Here is a 22,756-nt window from a genome sequence, read left to right as displayed (position 1 = left end):
ATGCTTAAGATTCTCCCAAAACAAGGCCATATAGTTTTACAAAGTTCAGTTCTCCTTGCATACTAAAATATTCTAACACAGTTAAAAGCAAAGAAAAAAAAACAACAGATTATCAAAAAGAAGCTCCCCTATTTAGCACAAAGCAGGAATGCTCCTGAGAATCAGGATCAGTGTGTGAAGCAACCACAGTTACCCCGGGTAAGTAAGGGCTAGGATGTTATGCCCTTAAAGACTGGGCAGAAACAGAAGTTACTGTGCAAGCTTCTTTGGCATGCATTATGACAGAATGAATTATTGTAATGACCTGCTCCAGTTTCAACCACTGAAAATATTTTAAATTATGCTTTGCTCAAGGAGCAAAGTTGGAGATGCATATCAAAACTCCAGAGAACTACTGGGAAACCTGGTAATGATTTCTCCAATAGCAAGAAGGCTCTTCAGTCTCACTGAGTTTAAATAAAACTGAAGAAAACAAGTGGCTGAACAACTGCAAGAAGAAACCCGAAACAAGCAGCATATCACAAAAATAAGCGTATTTGTTCCTACTGGAAGAAGCTCTTGTCAAGTTCATGGACATAAACAAGAGTGCCCTGAATTCCAAAGCTGACCTGATCAAGCAGACAGCACTCTTGGGCTGCCATCACAGCAGAAACATTTCATCACAAACCTGAATCACTCAAGCAGCTTCTGGGAGACAAGTGCCAAGAAGCAGGTTTTTCTTTTTTTGCATGCATACAAACAAAATGAATGAAAACTTTAAAACTTAGTTTTTGTCCAGTACATCCAGGCTAGCACTCAGATGACTTCCTGAATGAGAAAGATGCTATTTAAGGTGAGACAGACACAAAATTCTGCTCTCAGACAGCACAACAAATTGTAAAAACAGAATTAGAAAATCCAAAACTTTCACCTAGAGTAGGTGGCAACTCTTTCTGAATTTTCAGGATTGCTGGCTTTTGTCTCAGCTTGCATTTTTATAGGAACATATTTTAAAGTGAGTCAATGGATAGATGGACCAGCACCTTCGGTGATCTAATGCTAAATATTGAGGTTCAGATAGAATGTTTTTGAAGACATGGAAAATATCACCTAAATTATGTGCTAGTCAAATTACTCTATTTAAAAGCAGTGATTCTATGTCAATATGGTCAGTCAATTTGCAGCCAGAATACAGTGTACAATGCAGCAGTTTCTTGTTACCTATCTAAAGCCTCTATTCTAGCCACTTCAAAAATGTATTTCATTCTCTGAGCATCATTTTTCAAAAAAGGGCTCACATCCTACTCATACAGCTTGGCTCCAAGGAACCCCTACCTGATAACATATGAACATCAAGAACTGATATCAGAAGCAGCAACAAATTATTCCATACATGCTTTACACAGAACACAATAAATAGTGCAAGGAAGCAACAGATACACAGAGAAGCAGACAGCAAAGCTAAACAGCTGGAAGATGGAAAGAATGCATAGAAAGAACCACTGAAAGAGTAGAACCTCATTACTAAAATTTATTCCTTGCATGTTTTATGTATGAAATGTGCAAGCGTCCACATGTGTTCACATTTCTAGTTAAAAGGTAACTTTCTTCTCCATTTACATCCACTTGCATGAGCCCAGAGAGTCTTCAGAAGAAGAAATCCTGCAGCTCTAAAGGGAATGAAAACACTTTCTGATGTGGTGTTGAAAAGAGGACAGCTTGAAACCAAACATGTTTCCTTTGTTGCTTGCTTACAGTCTCCCATCGTGCCTTTTGCAAACCTTAGAAAGCAACTTTCAATAACTGACAGGCTGAGAAAAACATCAGCAGCTGAGTGGAAGAAATGGCAGGTACTCTTAAAATGTACTATTTTAATTATATTCTACTAAAAACATTTAAAAACTACAAAGCAAAACAAAGCAACAAAATCCTTTGTAGATTCGTATCAACACAAGAATTAAACTGTTTACAAAGAAAAGAATTATTCACTGGAACAGCCTCCCCATGGACATGGCAGTGTCACCATCACTGGAGTTTTTCAAGATGCAACTGGACAAGGTGCTACATAATCTCACCTAGGCTCCCTTTCCCACAAAAGGCTGGACCAGACAATCTTCTGAAGTTCCTCTTAAGCTGGGCTGTTTTGTATGATTCTATTGATTTCTATGATTCCACATCAGAATCTTCTGCTGCTGCAATGTGTCCCTCTATGCTCCCAAAACCAACAGAAGAATCAGCACAGATCATAGATAAGTTTATACACTTGTTATAAGTTTATACACTTGTTAAATCCCATTTAAATTACTTTGCATAACAGAACACTTCTGAAGTAAGATTTTACACTTTGCCACAAGACTAAAGGTAGCAGTACAAGCAGAATGCTCCTGCCAGATCTGTTTCCCAGCACTGTTGACACTCCCTACATGACTAGCCTAAATGTATTTTCCCTTAAAGTACCTGCAAAGTATCAGTGGACAAACAAAACACCTGTTCTAAATTACATGAGAGTCTCAGGGACAGAGTACTACATGAAGGCCTCAGCGGGAGGAGTCTGCCAGAAACTTAGCACAGTTCACATAAACATCCTGCGGTCATCAGCGAAGCCCAATGTGGAATCTAACTCTGAAACCTAATGCAATTTATGTACACAAGACATACCAGAAAAGATCTGGATTTAGACACGTATAAAAAGGAACCAGGAGCAAAATATGCTAGTAATGTTAATTTTACTTACCAATACATAAGTAAGCAAACACATCCCACCATAGGTCTATAGACTCAGGAGGTCTATTTTCTGAAACAATAAGCTCTCTCTGAATGACCTAACATGCATTCTTAGTGACCTAATTTTAATGGACAAACAGTGCTATGTTAAGGTCCTGAAAAAAAGGAAGAATGTTTGAAGATGCTCTGCTTTATATAAAAGTATCCCAAGCTGCTAAATGAAAGGTTTTTCAATCAAAAAAAACCAGATTCCAAATCTCATCTCTGTAACTTTTACTGAATTTGCAAATGGATCTTCTGTTTGTAAAGATTCTTTCTGATTCTACTGCATCTTAATTGAATACTGAAGTTTATTTCCCACTTACCCCAAACTGGAATCTGCAGCTTGTGGGAGGCCAAATCTCTGCACTATCTGAATAGCTTGGAATATGTGCTAGGGAAGACAGCCACTTAAGTTAAACCCCCTTCATTTCTGTCTGAAGTGAAGCCGTAAAGAACTCCAAGATACTTCGAGTAAATAATCACTACAGATCTTGCTCAACTCCCACTCCCTTATATTTCAGTGCTACTGCTGCAATGATCAGATATATTCCCCAGCCAGTCAAAATATGTTTTAAAAAATAAAATTTTAAAGCTCTAATCAGAAACAGAACTGATGCAATTTGGACAACAGACTTTCTTTTCCAAAGGTTTTCTAAAGTTGACCTTCAAGTACTGTAAAGAGCTACTAAATCCAATCACTAGTGAGAATAAAATTAAATTATAGCAGTTTCATACTTAGACTATAGTGAATTTCAAACCTGTCACAACAGTATGATATATAGCAAAATGAGTGCACTCATGAGTATGCCTAAGATGCAAATGCACAATACACAACATCAAATTAATGTAGATGGAGATTGCTCATTCCCACAACAGCTTGGAGCACACTGCAAGCTAACCACAAAGCATTTACTTTCCTTTCCCTCTGATTTGTAGCAGCTCAACAAAGGTTGCAGCCAGACTACTAAGTAGAGTAAAACTGCTTCAGCTTTTCAGCACCAAGGTCCAACAGCCTGTGTACACCCAGAAAGGCTGGATTCAGGCCCAGGTTGAGGCAGTTTAATTTCCAACTCAGCTGTGCCCAAACACCATTTATTTCTCTTGAATTTGTTACACAAGCTTACATTCATGTAGTATAGTGAACTTCTCAGAGGTCTTCCCCGTTTCATGAAAGTTTGATCAGAAAGCAGATGAGCTGAGCACCAGGCACTGCAGTGTCCTCCCTCCTCTTCCTTCATCTGTTACTAAAGAAACCCACAGGTTCTGCAAGAATTCCTCAAGAAAAATGTTCCATGAAATACAGACTCCATATCGCTGTCTAGACTATGTGGCATAGATAAATGACTCCTTCCTTCCATGTCCCATTTCCTATCCTTTATGACTCTCTCACTCCCATGTCAGGGTCCTAATTCTTTACCCTGGTTACTGCAGATTGGTGGAAGATTTCCAGCACATCAGAAGATCTTCCTTGAAATCTGGTATCAGTCTTCTGCTGTAGCATATGTCATTGGCAGCAGCTGCTGACAGCAGAGCAGCTTCCTCCTTGTTTCTGGACCATAAGCAAAAGGGAGTCCCAGAAATTTTCTCTACATCCCTAGCTAATCTAAAGCCAGAAAAATTGTTTCAGAACAAAAACCAGCTATGGGTTAGAGATCACACAGAAGAAAATGGCTTGTTTGTTAATTAATCAGATGGGACCTGGCATTTGTGGACTCAGTTCCTTGCCCTCAACTTCTTTGATTTTTAGTAAATCTGCTGAGGCTTAAACACATTCATATTACGGGAATTTAACCACACACAATCCAAGCAGACATTATCTTTTCACAGCTATACTCTTAAGCTGTGACAATTACAATGTCAAAGGTGAAGTCAATTTATTGTGAATGTTCAGAAAGTTTTAATGGCTTCAGTGGAACCTGCACACCTAAATTTGAGAGTAACACACTCAAAACAATTTATGCTTGCAAAGTTACCCACTTTTACTTCTGTAGGCAGCAAAAATAAATCAGGCTTTTCTGCATTAATTCTGTGGAGATCCTTGCTTACACGTCACCATCAATAGGTGCAGAAAGCCATCTAACATCACCTCCAGGAGGAGTTCAATTTTTAATTTTACTTTTCCACCATTTATCACAGTAACAGCAAGGTCAGAAGTATCACAACTGAAAAAAAGCTGTCAGTTTGGTCAGGCTGTCTGTCATGAGTTTAGGAGTCCCTATCCTTCCCTATTATGTGGATGATTTTTCTTAATCAACAGTTTGAGAAGTATTTACCTGCTCCACACACACATGAAAGTATTTATATGTAACATTATTTCAATCTTCAAAACTTTCAATGTGAGAGCATACTGGTTAAAGAGCCTACTGGTTAAAGTACCTAAAAAAATAAATCATCCTTCACGTTCATGTCATTTTTCTCATATGAAATGCAAGAGACATTGAAGCCTGTAGATTTGAGTCAGGTTATACAGTAAGTGTCACCTATAAAGCTTTGCAGCCCTGATGCATTTTCTGTAATAATAAAAGCAGCTATTTCATTAGCACTTTATTAGAAGCAGGTAATTATGACTTTCCTTTATGACAACATAATGCTTGTAAAAACCTAGTCTCAGCTAAGTGAAACTAGACCCAGTCCTATTAATAATCATCAGGAACAATTAGGCTTCATGGACTCAAACTTATTTGGCATAAGGGAGAGAGTACAGAAAGTCTATATACAATCACAGAATCATTCAGGTTGGAAAAGACATTTGAGTTCAACCATCAACCTAGTGCTATCAAGTCCACCACTAAACCATGTCCCTAAGCACCACGGCTGATGGCTTGACTTCGCGAACGAAGATTTGGGAAGGGCTTTACCCACACTTACTACAAGCGCGCACCATGGCTACATGTCTTTTAAATACTTCCAGCGATGGTCACTCCACCCCTTCCCTGGGCGGTCTGTTCCAGTGCTTGACAACCCTTTTAGTGAAGAGGTTTTTTGTAATATTCAGTCTAAACCTTGCCTGGTACAACTTGGGAGCTGTTTCCTCTTGTTCTGTTACTTGTTACGCAGAAGAGACTAACATCCACGTGGCTGCAACCTGCTTTCAGCTAGTGGTGCGTGCTAGTGCAGTGAGAGATAAGGTCTCCCCCTCATCCTCTTTTTCTCCAGGGTAAACAAGTTCAGTTCCCTCAGCCACTCCTCATAAGACATGCACTCACCACACGCATATCCACCCATATGCATATCCACCAACAGAACTTTGAAAGTTTCAGTAAATGAAAACAGCAGTATCTAAAATGCCAGACTTAAAGAAGCCAAACAAATCCCTTATTTTTAAAGTGAACTCAGACAACTTTTATTTAAAGTCTGTATTTCCCCAACACATACACCTTTTGCACCTGTTTTTAAACACTGCAGTTTAAAAACAACTGTGCCAATTGTCCAAACCACAGCAGGTTCTAAGGTCAATGAATGAGACGATTCAGCAGGCTGACTACCTGCTCCAGTAGGTACACTAGAAAAAGTAGCTGTTACACCTATTTTTCACCAACTATTTGGAAGATTCCCCTAATTATGGGATACCTTAGGAAGCTGCTTGAACTATTTCACCTTTGGGACAGGAGGAGTGGTTCACACCCTTCTTTTAACATGACTTCTACTTTATTCACTATGATCCAGGGGAGTCTGACAGGAACCTCAAGTCCAGCAGGCAGAGAGGCAGAAAATGATGCTAAATAATCTAATAAAAATCAGAGAAAAATAGAGCATGAATTAAAGAAAGCATAAAGATCCCTACTCCTTCTTAGGAAAATACCACTATTTAGTATTGCTGTGCATTTATGTGAATGCTCTTTTTACTGTTCTGTATCAGGTTTTCAAACAAGAACATCAGGGACTTACTAAAAAAGAAGGAACATTTGCATGTCTTTAAAGACCAATTATATATTTCAGGTGTTTAAAAATCATTTAGCAGATCCTGTGAAATCATCTGGACCTGTGGAAAACAAGTCTCCCTCCTTCCATCATTCCCAGGAAAGCCTGACTGCATTTTAGTCCAAATCAAATTCTTGCTAATTTGGCTTACAGAAAAGCTTCATAAACCATTGTTCTGACACAACAGAGTGCAGCCAACATCAGGCAGAAAGCTGATAAGTAGCATCTCCAGCTAGAACGAGCTGAAAAACTATTTACCTGGGTATGTTTAAGCCACTCTAGAAACAGTTTTGTGGAACCTCCTTATCAAAATCTGAAGTCAAGTTTTTAAATTTACTTAGGCTATTCAGTGGTTAGGTCCTTTCTGGTTTTTTTTTTTTGTCCTAAACTGTGCACGAAGTTAACTGGATACTTCTACTCCTCCTCTCCATCAAGAGGATGCAAAGTCCCGCCATCACCTGCATGTTTACACTTTTCACAGATCTAGTGACAATCCAAAACTTTAAACGTACAAATATTTACATAACTTAATCAGAAAAGCATTTGTGGGAGAAGGGTTTAATATCAATATATAAAAACAGCTTTATGCTTTCAGGATGTTGAAAACTCAGCAGTTTTCATTTAAAGACACATATCTGAGTTGCAAATTAATGCATGAATTTGAACAGCATCTGTTGTTTTTACAAGGGAGGGAAAAATAAAAATGAGGGAGGAATAAGGTCATCCCAGCAGCATACCCAAGGCACTGGAAAACATCTTTCCTAACACCAGTACTTTCTGTTTGGTATTTTTTACTCTAGTATCATAAATTATCTAAGATGGGTGAGGAGTATCTTATCATCATAGAAGCATAATGAAATTAGGCCACAAACAACACAGTGTTGTTAGAAAGCACTTATATTACCTGACTCTGAGGAATAACCAGTGTATAATCAGAAATTCAGTTCAGTCTCAAAGCTTTCTCTATATCCTAGGTGGGATACATATTTTCCTGAGGTTTCAGCATGATTATTCAGTGTTTCTGCAAGTTAACTCAGTTAGAATACAAGTATAAATATTTAACTGGGTGTCATCTATTTAAATACACTGCTATACTAGAGCTGAACAGAACAAACTGGTCAGCAGTCAGTTCTGCTGTGCCAGAATAAATACAGACCATCTTTCCATTACTACTTGAAAGCAGGACATTTATTCAACCACAATTACAACTGCTAAAAGAATAAGTGCTTTAAATCTATAAAAAGACTAGTACAGGTGTGTAGTAGTAACACAGACTCTTTTGTTTCGAAGAGAGAATTTTTATCGTGCCTCAAAATATGAACACAGATAGGACCGCACAGCCCTGCAGATTACCTCAACAAGCCTCTATAAATTACTAAGCACAACACACATTCTGAAACTCAAAACCAATGTAAATTATTTATTTTGCAATTAGCAAGGTAAATATTTTCCTCACCAAGATGTTTTCTAGTCCCATGCACTCCAAGCGGTAGCACAGAAAAAGAAAACAGCCTCCATATAAATACAAACTAACAATAAAAAACCAACCTAACAAAAAAAAAAAAAAAAAAGTCAAACCAAATCACATAGATTTCACACAGCTACTGAATTCACAAATTTTCCCACCTCCTATTTCTTTGGGTTCATTTGACTGTGAGCAGCAAGAAGCTAAAACCCCTCTGTATTAGTTTTCCCCATTAAGGTACAGTGGAACACTTCTTCTGCACTCCTGTTGAGGGTTTACCTGGTTGCTATCATGGGAGTGTGCAAACATTTCACCACTGTATGATGGAAAGGGAGAGAGAGCAGTTTTAAACCATGGAGTTGAGATGATTTAGGAGTTTCTAAAGTGTCATAAAGTGCATTGCAAAATAGGAAACAAAATTACTCCTTTAATTTCATGCTAGGCTTTCAAACTCCTCTTAGAAATTACTAAGCACTTTTCTCTGAGAACTTAATTGTGGAGACTGGAGAATTTCTTCACCAGAGATAGTGCTACCAGCTAATCTCCCAGGTTCCTTAGGTACTGTAGTTTAACATAAATAATAATTATAAAAAAAAAAAACAAAACAACAACCAGTATTAAGACTAAAATGAAATTATTAAAAATAAGACAATTCCAAGTTAAAGCTGTGAATGGACGCCTTCAAAGAACCCACAGTTATATGCAACTAAGCACATCTATGTGCTTAGATGGTGCAAAAATCAAGATCACAAAGTCAAAACAATAAATCTAAGCACATTCACACTGAAAATCCTCATCAGGAAAATATATAGCCAGTTCCCACTACTGCAAGGACCTAGCCCAACCTTACTCTGATTTTTGCTTCTCCTCTTGCCTTTTTGCCGGTTTTTTTTTTTTTTTTAGGGTAAGGATGGTGATGGGGTGCATGACAAAGAGTGGCTGCTTGTTTTATTACAATTTATGCTTAATTAATATGTTCCACATTTTCTTCCTTGTATGTACTTGCTTATTGTGGGACTTACTCAAGTCACTTTGAGTAACTTGCAGAATTTGGAGAAAGTCAGTTCCCATTTCCCAGAAAAACGGTGTCACTTCAGTATTACTTATGCATGTGTTTTCACTGACTGTGGTAGTAAGACACTGAAGCAATAAGGGGTTTGGAAAGCATGTGTGAGTGCATGCTTTCTAACAACATCCAACAAACTGAACATTTGGTCAGCAAATATGATGAAACTGCAGACGGTTGCAAATGACTTTCAAAACTGTGATTCCAGTACTTACTTCACGTAGCCCAGAAAAACTCTATCTGGAGTCATGTTATTGCAGTTAAGCATAGGACTTAAGCTATTACATTGCCATAACGCCTTCATGGCTACCTTAACAAGAGAAGAAGCAGCCAAAACATATAAAAAGTAAGTTCTGGAGTAGTGAAAGATCAAATGTTATTACAGTAGGGGGGACAGGGAGAGCAGCAGGGAGCAAAGACACCTTCATTTGTAAGCAAAGACAACCTTCTAAATACATAACTATAAACCAAAAATATCTGAAAGTTTATACTTTGAAAACAGGTATGCAAATAACCTTTCTTGTTTAACATGTGCTGTTACTGTAAATAGATTTACACAAGTGTCTACTGCACGTATTTTTGCATGTGCAAGTATATACCAATGCCTACCTTTCATATGCATGCTTAGAGCTAAATGTGTGTTAGCACTCTGCCAATAGGAAATGTCCACAGCAACAGGGAAAATACACAAAAGCAGTCAACACCAATTCCATCTCAGTTTCCCACACCCACAAAAAACAAAACCTCAAACCAAAGAAGGAGCAGCAGATAGCACAATAGGGTGGAGCTTATGTTAAACACAGGGACAACAGATGTGCCTGTATATACCTTTTGACCCTACAATCATCCCTATTGATGCAGACACACAGAGATTATTCATCTTCCTGCCCAGAAGGAAGCAAGGCAGGAGGTGAGGCTCCTGGGCAAATATCAGTGTATATTATTGATGCTTTTGTAACCTAAGTGTGCCTGCTTTGAGTGTATTTATGAGTTAGGCTAGAAATTAGCATGAAATTGTGCATCTATAAACCTGTTGCCTGCTGTTCTTAACCAAATACTATCAAATTAGCAACAACCACACTTCCCACTGAGGGCTGTGTACTTAAAATGTTTTAAAATCAAAAGCTATTTTTGGATTTATGTGAGCCAAAAAAAGGGGCTGGAGTTGCATTCATTCAAGGAGGAAATAAACTCTATGCCAATAGACTTGCTGCCTCTGTCAAATGTGGATGACTGTATTCTCTTTTGAATTTAGAGACTAATTTTTAAACGAAGCACCTTGACAAGTTACACAAACAAGCTGAGCACGAAGCCTGCTTCTCCAAAAGATTTAAAAGAAATGAAGGCACATAGGGAGAGTAGAAATGCCAGCTCAGACATGCAAACATTCTCTGAAAACCACTGACCAAATTGGGCCTGCATGCTTAATTGAGAAAGCAGGTTTCAGTCTGAAGACCCCTGCAGCAGAAAGGGTTTATTAACAAAAACGAAACATAGCATTGTTTAGAGGATGGCTAGGAAGAACTGTTCAACAATACATTAAATAAATTATTGTAGCAGTCAAAGTCGCAACATTAATACAGCCCTCTAGTAAGCAAAGATTAACGCAATTGTAAGCAGAATAGACTTGATGGTCCATTGGTCTCTTTCAGTACAGTAACTTGTGTTCTAGGATATTTGCCATAATACATAAAGCCAAAAAAAGTTGAAGAGTATGGAACTAAACAAAGACACAAAGCAGGTAAAATTCAGCCCACATTAACCTGTCATTCCACAGGACAGCCACGCAGTTCAGGGCCACCAGCTCTGTCTTCTGGTCAGAACTCACAGTAATGAATGTTATTTATTGGTATTCCTATAACATAACATGCTAGTACTCTTGCCTAGTTACAGTATTTCTACAGTTGGCATTAGGATATGGGTGCATACACGTTCCTCTGCATAGATAATTGCTTGTACTTCAACAAAAGGCTTCCAAGACAGCTTCCACAACTGGTATAAATTAACTTGGAAACTTCTACCTGCTCACTTTATCAGGACAGTAACTTGTAGCACACGCTCATCTTTCTTTAGTAAGAACACACATCATTCATCATTCCACTATTCTTTGGTGCTAGGGAAACAAAGATTTTCAAATACATCAAAAAAATCTAATTCCTACAAGACTGAATACCATATAACAATGTCAGAAGAGTCTGAAACTGGCAAAGAACTTTTAATGCACAGATGATTTATACGTAGGTATCTTTGCTGTGATTTTTTTGATAAAAGCAAAGTTATGTTTAGTTCAACAGGTTCATCATAAAAGAGAAAGGTTTGTTTCTTCTCTCTCATTTTGCCCTTTGATCTTATATTTCAGAGTCCCAAATAATGCAAGGACTGAAAGTTACTGCCTATTTAGTCCTGAACATTAATCAAAGTGATGCTGAAACACTCTAAGATTCCATTATTTATTCAGAAAAGAAAATACAATGTGTGGATACAGTCCATTAAGCAAGAATGGTTTAATCAACTTTCTTAATGGCTAAAACCTGTTTTTAATCTGAAAAAAAAAAGATATAAGCTGTGATCAAGCATGATCCACCAACACTAAAACAGCAATAGTTCAAATTTAAACTGAAACTCTTAAATAGGAAAAGTACAGCAACAACTGCATTTGACTGAACAAACCTCCAGAGAAGCTCAAAAATGCTCCTTCAGCCTGAAACATCAGGTTGTATCACACTTGCAAATTTAAGCAGTATGGATTTCAACACATCTGTTATAACTAGCGACAATGATGTTTTCATTGTGTAAGGTAAGCTTGTATTCCAAGAATTCATAATACAGAAACATTACGTGCAGAATACATCATATATGTAGTACTGCTCCTCCAGCATCAAAACAGAAGTCTAGGAATACAATGTAAAGATGAAAATCTCCTAAAATAATAACTGCTTAAAAGTAATATTCAGGTTCTCACATAGCTCCCTTATTAACATCTTAGTTGATTTTAAGTTCTCCACTCATATCCCAATGAACTTCAGTGAGGTTACTCCTGAAAGTAACAGCTCACCAACGTTCAAAAGGTATACTTTCATTAAAACATTTACAGAGAAATCCAAATGAAGCACTTAAAATTATCATCCTTACTTACAAGTTCATGATTTTTTTCCAGTGTTACCTTTCTCAGTTCTAAAAACAGAGGGGTGTAGGATTTTAGAAAATACAAGCTCTGAGCAATACAATTTCAACAATAAGAAATCCAAAGGAAGAAGGAAAAAACAACAAAAAAGGTAACAGGATCTAGGGTGACTGCCCAAAATAGCTTCCCCACCCCTAAAAAACACATATGCACACAGATAATTACTGCTTACTGATTTTTGGGGAGGAGCTTATGCCCAACAGTCACCCAAATAGGGGAAAAATTGTATAAAAGCTCAAGGGCGACACTTGAAGTCATCAACTTCTGCTCACTCACCAGTGGCAGAAGAACTCTTCAACAGAAGAGGATTCACTGTTTCACCACTCTCCAGTAGAGCTCCAGAACATTTTGGTATGCTATGATTTCATTTTATTCTATTTAGCTTTGAAGGTAACTTCTGCAGGATACATATTGTCTACCTGGGGAAGGAAGGGGGTTGATATTTAAGGGCCAGTGTCAGCATCCTTAGTGCCACTGGGGCTGAAGGTAAAAGTGAGTTTTCAAGCAGGCGATGTGAGATTTTTGCCACTGGTGCAGAAAGAGCAAGGACTTAGTGCTTCATTTGCTATAGCATTAGACAAAGGCAATAAAGTCATGGTAGAAGGTCTACTTATTTCCACTGAAAAACTTTCCTTCATTTCAGTAATTCTGATTTATGCAACTCCTGAATTTACTTTTGGAGCCCTGAGTAACTAGGAAAGTAATCGGTGTTTCTGAAAACAGTGGTTTCTAATAGGCTGGCATCTATTTAAAATTATTCTTTTCCTAAGAGTGAGACTATTGCCTTTAAGCTATCTATACACGAGTTCTATCATTCAGAGTGATAGCAATACTGTTTCCCTTTTTCTTAGAGGATTTTTCACAACTAGTGAAAGCAGGAGGAAATAAGTGCAAAATAGCATTACTTTTAATACCAATACTTTAAGAAAACTTTTTATTCATGCACAACAGAACTGAACAGCTTTTCTTTATAACAACCTCTTTCTCCCCTTTCTAACAGAACGGAGTTGGAAACATGTATCTACAAATATCCTTACTGCTGCTGTTTTGTCTGAACGTTGTCCATGGTAGCGATGGATATTTTTCTGAGCGATACCAGAAACAATCCAGCATCAAGGGGCCACATTTCCTACCATTCAATGTAAAAAGTCAAGGTAAGTTTACTGTTTTTTTGGTAATAAACTAACACAATTACTTCTAGTGGGTTAAAACACTAAAACCAAAAAGCTGATTGTTTAAACAATCAGTTGAACAAAAGCTCATTGTTTACACTCTTCATATTCAACTTTTACTAACAGTTTAGGTTTATTAAAATAATTTTGTCACTGCAAAAGGAAGTGGCAATTGCTCTGGCAGTTGCCTCCTATTGGTAAAGATGCACACTTGTCAGTTTTTTTTGGGTTTTGTTTTGCTTTGTTTTTTTACACAATAATCATTAAAGGCATATAGAGTAGAAGCAAAAATCACAGCTACAGATCTTATCCTCAGTAGTGGGAATAATACAACATGGTTGTGTACATAATTATGTACAATTATCAAATTTCTTGATTCAACACAGATTTCTAACAGTAGATCTGTCATCTACAGTACTCAGAAAGAACTTTCACATGTCCTGTCATGTCATCTCTACTCAAAACAGACCGTGTGAATGTAAATATATAACCAATACACATGGCCAAATGAAGACCTGTTAAAGTCTACAAAGGCAAAATAAGTTGATATGCAGTCACAAAAATGTGTCAGAAACCTCTACATAGCTTTTTCATGACTTATTTAAGCTTATACTTTAACTATCAGACTAATCTCATAGTAATATAACAATTCTAGCTTTATTATAAAAAGTTCATTTCATTAATCAGTCATATGGCAGATTGTATAGGCAATATATAATTGCAATGCTTTATGACATCTTATTTCTGGGTATCTTCTCTGTCCTTATAAGTTAAATGGGTGGCTATACTTAGTGTTTGAAACTGAGTTCTGTTTAATTTTCCCATGCTTAGGCCAAAATACTTTTTTTAAACTTGAAATCAAAACTTCTGACTTCCCAGGTACTGGTTTTATTTTATGAATTGTCCTCCAGAGTATGATCAGGCGTCTCAATTCATAATTATTGTAGCTGAAATTAAGAGAACTGATTCTTCCTTGTAAACATTCCACTCTTCCAACCAAGAACATTGTTTTCTTTCAGACATCAACAGGCTATTCAGAATAGCTTTCACTTTTGCTGCATCCCACCTACTTTGGGATGTAATAAACATACCTGGGCAGAAATGAGGAAACTGAATAAGGGACTTGGAAAATAGCATTTGCAAATAAGCTTCTTTTCACCAGAAAAAGGACATTTTAGGCTGTATCTGCATTTGAAAATAGGGTAGCACAACAGAAGCAGATCTGGAGAGCAGAACAGTTGCTACCCAGGACACTGCATCGCCACTACCTTTAGTTAGTTTTTTATTCAGAACAGCTCTAGTTTGATCCTAAGGACTAGATGCTCATGAGAAGCACACATTGGGTCCAAAGTCCCAGCCCTGGTCTCTGCCCAACCAGCTCCAGCACACATGCTCTAAGAACACTCTGCTGCAAGAGCCAAGTGAAAGCATTATGGCTGCAGAACGTAACCCCAAAATGTTCTTCTGGGCTGTAACAAAATACTTAGTTTCATCCATTGCCTTCAGTATAAGGACTCTCAGATCAAATTTAGGTATGCATACATAAACAGCTACTCTAAGGATTTTCTAACTGGAATTCCCACTGACTTAGCTGCATTTCCTCTCTCTCCCCTCATTAACTTTTCGTGGTGTTTTTCCATGACTTTATTCAGAATAATTTACATACTGGTATTACTTATAACTGAGAAGTATTACATCTACATGTGAAAAGTGCAGACCTCAAACGCCTACAGTTTTACTGATGTGGGAGTCCAGTAATTTAAAATTGCTTGACAATTTTCATTTGGGGAATAAGCATTAAAACGGAGGACTGGAAAACCACTGCTGTTCTCCAGTTGAAAAGAAAATATTGATCTGGAAAATATGATTGAGAGTTTTTAGAAGAGTTTAAAGAAGGCAGACTGTTAGAGATCACAAGTCTGAGATAATCACAGAAGAATAGAACAGGGGACTACAGAACCAAATTCATCTAACTATGGTCTAGTGAGTACTTCTACGTGCAAATAGCATATGGCAAGCTTTTAATCATAGCTTACTTTTCTTACCTGGCCAACAAACACTGGATTCTAGAGATTCAGTTACCATTAAATTCTCTTTTTGTTTTGTACAGCTTTGTCAAAGAGCAGCTGGAACTAAAATTTCATTCTAGGCCCAAACTGGTGACTCAGGACAACATGTAATAGATCATACAATTTTTGTTGCCAATCAAAACCTATTAAAGCTTCATTTAAGTTGGTGAAATTGCTTTAAAATTTAAAAAAAACCCCACAAACTCTTGTTCATGACAATATACTTTCCTTTCTGAACGCATTTACTCTTTTTGTTTTGTTTAAATTACCAGGATATAATTTTTAAACCAGTAGCTCTCTGAAAAATCCCAGTTGAGAATAATCATTAGATTAAATCTGACTGTTCAGCAGTTCTTAAAGAAGCTGTTATAGGCTATGTTAAAGTCTTCACACTTAATACATCAATAAGGTTTGACTGCACCCAGAGAACATAAACCAATTTTGCATTAAGATACATGCCAAAAAATATAGAAGAGTAGCCAACCACTACTTCAGTTTTCCTGGTAAAAATCCTACTTCATTAATGCATTCAGCTGTCCTTTCTCAGACGACTTACCATTGTCTCCAGACAGCACAATTACCAGACATTTTAATCTAAAAGCAGCATAGCTTTGAAACAATACAGCTTCTCACGGAAAATCTCTTTAACATGAATACTGACAAAGGTTTTAGCATCTTATACAAAAAATGCAGCACCCACCACTTTGTGAAGCTAGGACTGACATAAAGTTGCATCTAAATCATGGTAAAAAGGAAGAACAAGAACCACTTTGAAGCTAAATTCTGATGAAATTTGCCAACAAAAGGTACCCACATAAATGCTTTGTTTTGGATCTGATGCAGTTGACATAAACCCATATTTGTAATTTTACCCTAATGCTTTACAATTAAAACAGCATTAGCTCAGGAACCTGTTTAGGTATTTGTATTGAAACTTCAATCTGACCTGCCTGAGTTCTCTGATGTAAATAGACAGTTTTTGAAGTTCTATACATAGATAGAAGCTATGAAATAAATTCAGAGTCCTCCAGCGCAAGCTGTTTTTTGTGATGGCAACTCTTGTATGATGGCAAAGAGAAAACTTGTAATGTGTAAGAAACACTTCTGCTACAGGGTACATGTTAATTCTTGACATATGTGATGTAGCTTTAAAATTTGCCACATATTAAGTCACCTCCTACATAACCAGGAAACCAACTTGCCACCACACCTGCTTGAACCTGGGAGTTCAGCACTAAGAAATTGAATAATATTAGTAGGATACCAAACACTGCACCAGACTTGTCACTGGTATTCACAGATTTTACAATCTCTTTGCAGCTGAGGAGATGTGTTTGCATTTTCTGTTTGTCAATAAATCACTTTTGCTTTCTTTCTATGTGTAGGATTTTAACAACTATCTTCCTTTTCATTGTCTTAAGGAGAACGAGATAGAAAAATGTGAAAATAAGGCAATATACATTTGCGGGCTTTTATGCATCAGCAAAAATGAAGATGTGTTGTCTATACTTGGTAGCTAAAAATAATTTCCCTGGCAATCTAGGAAGAAGGCAACCTCAGAGATCAATATCAAAGCACAATCAAATGTATTTCATATACACATCTCCATTATTTTTTAAAATACAATATGTATAAGAACAGTTTTCTTCCTTCTTCATCTCATTTTTAGTTCATCAAGACTAGCCAGATTGGAAAAGCAATTTATTATCTGAGAGAGAGAATAGTCATTGCATAAACATACACATATACACACAAACACTTCTTCGTTTTTGTAAGAGACTAAAATACAAATGTTAGCTGATCCAGTTGTTGCTTGACTGATTTTTTTTCAGAAAAAAAATGATAAATAGAATATGTTGTCCCTATAAAAGACAGAACCCTCTTCCTGTATCCCTCAGTTCTTAATTTAAAAATTACGTTGTAAATTAACATTCACCATAAGCATAGTATTTTGCTCTATAACGCTGTCAATTGCTGGAAACTACTGAAGTAACCATATCCATGTTAATCTTGTCTGTAATGTCCCACAAGTAAGCATCCTAATTCCAACATGAGGCTAAAAGCTCCCCCAAAGTGCACAGAAAACTAAGCAGTGAGCTTGTTTATTCCTTTATTTGTGACATTTGGTTAAGTGGCTCCACCTGCTGTTTTGATAACTAAGAAAATTAAGTATTATTAACAGAACAAAACAATGCCAGGATTCTGAATGCAGTAAATTATCAGTTGTGGCCTTGCCACAGTGTGAAATTTTTATGACAAATAAAAATATTTCAGACAGTATTTAAAAATACAAGATTTATATGTTACCAAAAAAAAAAATAAAATTAGTCATGGCCCACATCTGGAAGGGTGGGTGGGGAATGACGACAAAAACTTCACTACTTAAATGTTAACATGAAAGCAGCTAAACCTGCATGGGAAGCTTTCTCTAACATCAGATTCTCAGTGACCAAGCAGTATTAGAAACTTGAGTTCTGTGAGGTTTAAACTAGCACTTCACATATTTCTCCACCATTCTGCAAGTCTGCACATCATTATAGCTGTCCTGGCTGACCTGGTTTCCTCTTTCTCACAGGTGTGCAGATAAGGGGTGAACAAGGACCCCCTGGTCCCCCAGGCCCTATTGGACCAAGAGGACAACCAGGTCCCGCAGGAAAACCAGGGTTTGGAAGCCCTGGTCCCCAAGGGCCCCCTGGTCCCCCAGGACCACCTGGATTCTCCGCGGTTGGGAAGCCTGGTGTGCCAGGTCTGCCAGGAAAGCCAGGAGAAAGAGGACTGAATGGTGAGAAAGGGGAAGCTGGACCTGTTGGGCTCCCAGGACCAAGAGGGCCACAAGGACCTCCTGGCACTCCAGGCCCCTCAGGACTGTCTGTTCCTGGCAAGCCAGGCCCACAAGGACCTCCAGGAGCTCAAGGGCCAAGGGGCCTCCCTGGTGAAAAGGGAGAGCCAGGTATCCCTGGCATAAATGGACAAAAGGGAGAAAATGGATTTGGTATTCCAGGCCGCCCGGGTAGCAGGGGTCTTCCAGGCCCACAGGGACCCCGGGGCCTCCCTGGTCCTGCTGGTGTAGGGAAACCTGGTGAGAATGGTCTTCCAGGTCAGCCAGGTATGAAAGGTGACAGAGGTTTACCTGGTGCACCTGGAGCAGCTGGAATCTCAGGTCCCCAGGGTCCCCCAGGAGAACCTGGAGAAGCTGGCATTGGCAAACCTGGACCAATGGGACCACCAGGAGCAGCTGGCATCCCTGGAGCCAAGGGACACCCCGGACCCGCAGGCTTGCCTGGATCCCCTGGCCTCCCAGGATTTGGAAAGCCAGGATTGCCAGGGATGAAGGGACACAGAGGGCCTGAAGGTCCTCCTGGCCTTCCAGGCCCTAAAGGAGACCGAGGCCCAGCCGGTGTGCCAGGAGAACCAGGGCCTGTTGGGCCTCCAGGGAACATGGGACCTCAAGGACTCAAAGGCTTGCCTGGTGAGAATGGCTTTCCTGGTCCCAAAGGTGACATGGGTCCTGCAGGCGCCCCAGGATTCCCAGGGGCAAAGGGCGAACGGGGTCTACCAGGATTAGAGGGAAAACCAGGATATCCAGGTGAGCAGGGTCTTGCTGGTCCTAAGGGACACCCAGGTTTCCCAGGTCCAAAAGGTGACAGTGGCCACGCTGGGTTACCTGGCTTGCCTGGTCCAATGGGTCCACAAGGAGTTAAGGGAGTGCCAGGGATCAATGGTGAGCCAGGTCCCAGGGGACCTTCAGGAATACCTGGTATCAGAGGCCCCATTGGCCCCCCTGGCCTGCCAGGAGCCCCTGGAGCAAAAGGCGAGCCGGGAACACCAGGACTGCCAGGCCCAGCAGGTATTTCCACAAAAGGTTTAAGTGGACCTATGGGACCACCTGGACCCCCTGGGCCTAAAGGTAACACTGGAGAGCCTGGCTTGCCAGGCCCCCCAGGTCCTCCCGGTCCCCCTGGCCAAGCTATAATCCCACAGATGCCTGAAAGCTATGTTAAAGCAGGAGAGTCTAGGGAGATATCAGGAATGTCCTTCACAAAAGGAGTAAACCAAGCTCTTACAGGGATGCCAGTGTCTGCTTTCAGTGTCATCCTCTCAAAAGCCTACCCTGAGGCAACTGTCCCCATCAAATTTGATAAGATCTTGTACAACAGGCAGCAACACTATGACCCCAGAACAGGAATCTTCACCTGCAGGATCCCTGGACTGTACTATTTCTCCTACCATGTACATGCAAAAGGAACAAATGTTTGGGTTGCACTCTACAAAAATGGTTCCCCACTCATGTACACCTATGATGAGTACAAGAAAGGATACCTTGACCAGGCTTCTGGCAGTGCTGTCATTGATCTCATGGAGAACGATCAAGTATGGCTCCAACTGCCCAATTCAGAATCTAATGGTCTCTACTCCTCTGAATATGTTCATTCTTCTTTCTCAGGTTTCCTATTTGCTCATATCTAACAACATCCCACTTACACTGTCCTCACACTTTCTCCTTCAGACCCTTTTAACTGTGCGCTGATCTGTCATCAGCAGGTCATGCTACTTCAATTTTTCAACAGAAATGGAGGAGGGAATGAGAAGGTGAAAGAGAGTGGTTCAGACCTAATAGAATAATATTGTGTGTTTTAGAGAATTGTCATAAGAAATTTGTTTCAAAATGATCAATTGTCTGACTGAATGCAACATTAAAATTTTATGAATTAATATAATGCACCAGCTTCTCTCATTTTTGCCTTTTTTTTCTAATAACATTAAACCAAAATTTTTACCACTTCTCATAACACATAATCATTCCAGAACTCTAGATCATACTTCTCTATACCTGAATTAAATTATTATTCAAAGTAAACATTCTCAGATACACCACGGTCATCACAAAAGCTCGATAATATACTTCAGGAACCTTCTGTTACCTGTCAGCTTCGCCTTTAACCTATCAAACAGGAGTCAAGAAAACAACTCTAATACAGTGCATACTGTGTCACAGTTTTAATTTAGTTCTACTTTTCTTACTAACGAATAACTACCTTCGAGAAATGTAGATTTACGAATTATTACCACTTACTGAAGACCTAAGACTTTCATGATATGAAAAAGCAATCAGATTTGGAGCCTAGTAATCCACTTAGCTTCGGTTTATGCACATTTTGTAATCTGCAGCAACAAACCAGTTCAATATTTTTAAGCTCCTAACATTCTGCAAAACTGCAATATTCAGGGTACTGTAAAAAAAACTGCCATCAAATCCAGCCATTAAGACCGTATCTTCACAAGCCTACAGACACAAAATCAGAACTGCTTTGCCACTTCAAAATTGTAGACAATCTTTCCACTGCTTTTCCCTGAAGAGTTCATTCATCTGAAACACAATCGTCTAGGGAATATATTTTACTTAGCTGGTAAATTTATCAGATGATGACAGTAATTAGTCAGTAGGCATAATCATATTTACCATACATACACACACTCCTGCTCATACATCTTACAAACATTAGACATCATAGTGGTCTGTTATGGAACTACGAAAAATTTATGGTATGAAGTAAACTAGCTTAGTAAAATTAGTCCTTATAAATTATGAAACTATAATAGTTTGATCACACATTTCTTCCAATGACAGCTGCCACTCATGCACTTTGAAAGTATCATACCTGTCAAAACTTTATGAACTTTTAAACTATTAAGCTTCATTTTTTAAAAAACAAGTTTATAATAACTTGCACTAAAAGTAGGTTGGCCTATATTGACAAGTTTTGTCATATTATCATTTTTTCACAAAAGCAAAACCTGAGGCTTGTTATGTTGTGTATATTTGAAATCAGCAATTTCCTAAGCACTTGATAAACACACTGGGATTAATAAAAAAAAATAAGGACAGATTTACGTTGATCCATCATTAGCAAAACTATATAGTAGTTTGGAAACTGTAAAGAACTACCAGGAAAGTAACCTTGCAGAACTGTTTTTTCTCCCTTTACTGAGTGCTGTTGGATGAGGAAGGCTGTGGTTTAGGCTATACTTTAGTGAAATAACAAACACTTAAAGAGAGAGTATATGTGAGAACTGCTTAATTTAGCAGCCAAGTAAACCTAGAAAAGCAAACTGGCACTATTATAAACTCTGCACACAAAATGGTTGTATTGAAATAATACAGTGGGCAGTACCCCTATTTATAAGTAGCAATCCTCTGGTGATACTTTACTTTCAAGCCAAAATAAAACTCAGGATACTCGAGTCAGAACTGTCCCCACTTTTCTACCTTCCTCGTTTAGGCCAAATATTAATTACAGATCTCCTAAGAATTATCTCATTTTTGCATTAAAAAAGGTTTTTCTGTGCATTCATTTGCATTAGTTTAACAGCACTTTCCAGTATGTAAACAGCACATGCTGCTATGTCCATACACTTTAAATCAGGTTTTGTCCTTTAATGCTTGTGTTCCTTAAATGAGCACACAGGACTTCAAATAAGTCTATGGGTTAGTACCTCATGTCTGTCTTTTTGAAAGCTTTTCATAATTATCGAGGCATTAAGTCATTAAGAAAGCAACTCTAAACACTGAAAAGCTAGAGATGACACACAATTGAGGTGCAGGCACAACTTACACCTTGATTTTAGCTTTGGATTCTCAATTTAGAGGGGACCTTGAGAAAATCTGTAAGATTTTTAAGTTTGGTTTTCAATGTTTTCTCCACATGAAGATCAGCAACCTACCTAAAGCTCTTTCAGAAACCACATCTCTTCTGTATCATGGGCATTAGAGGTACGAAAATCCAGTATGAGATTAAAATGAGAACATAAGAGCCTGCAATAGTACAAAACTCACTTCCGAAGAACTACTGAATTTTTTGAAGCTTTAAGGTGGCCAAACACATGGAGCACTCAATCTCTTCTGCATTCAGCTAGAAAGCCCAGTACGGAAGTGGAACACATACACTTGCTACTATCTATACACTTGCTACTATCTTTGTTGCAGTTTTCACGATTAAGCAAATAAAGATTTCTCATTACTGGACTACTTGATATTAGGAATTTCTGATGTTTTGCAGAATTTATGGAAGATTGCCTTTTTTTCGGCCACAAAAGCATCTTTTTTCTTTTTTTTTGGGGTATTTAAAGTTGTAT

At 38.4% G+C, this 22,756-nt stretch overlaps 1 protein-coding gene across 2 annotated transcripts in view; it reads right to left on the bottom strand.

Moving 5' to 3' along the window:
* Positions 1 to 22,756, bottom strand: part of NT5DC1 (5'-nucleotidase domain containing 1) — a 128,016-nt gene that overhangs the window by 88,425 nt on the left and 16,835 nt on the right. The window contains exon 1 of one of the 2 annotated variants that reach the window (XM_061366180.1): positions 18,753 to 19,139. The exons of the other annotated variant lie outside the window; for it this stretch is intronic. Within the exon in view, the coding sequence (XP_061222164.1) occupies positions 18,753 to 19,062 (310 nt within the window). The 5' untranslated portion in view covers positions 19,063 to 19,139. Of the gene's footprint in view, positions 1 to 18,752; positions 19,140 to 22,756 lie in introns of those variants that run through there. 2 annotated transcript variants of the gene reach the window in all.

Source organism: Neopsephotus bourkii, unplaced genomic scaffold, assembly GCF_033783945.1.
Source record: "Neopsephotus bourkii isolate Nb327-2 ecotype Australia unplaced genomic scaffold, CSIRO-AGI_Nbou_v1 NB_1314, whole genome shotgun sequence".
In the NCBI taxonomy this organism is placed as follows: domain Eukaryota; kingdom Metazoa; phylum Chordata; class Aves; order Psittaciformes; family Psittacidae; genus Neopsephotus; species Neopsephotus bourkii.
Note: the sequence above shows the minus strand (reverse complement) of the source record. Positions and strands in the feature narration are given on the sequence as shown.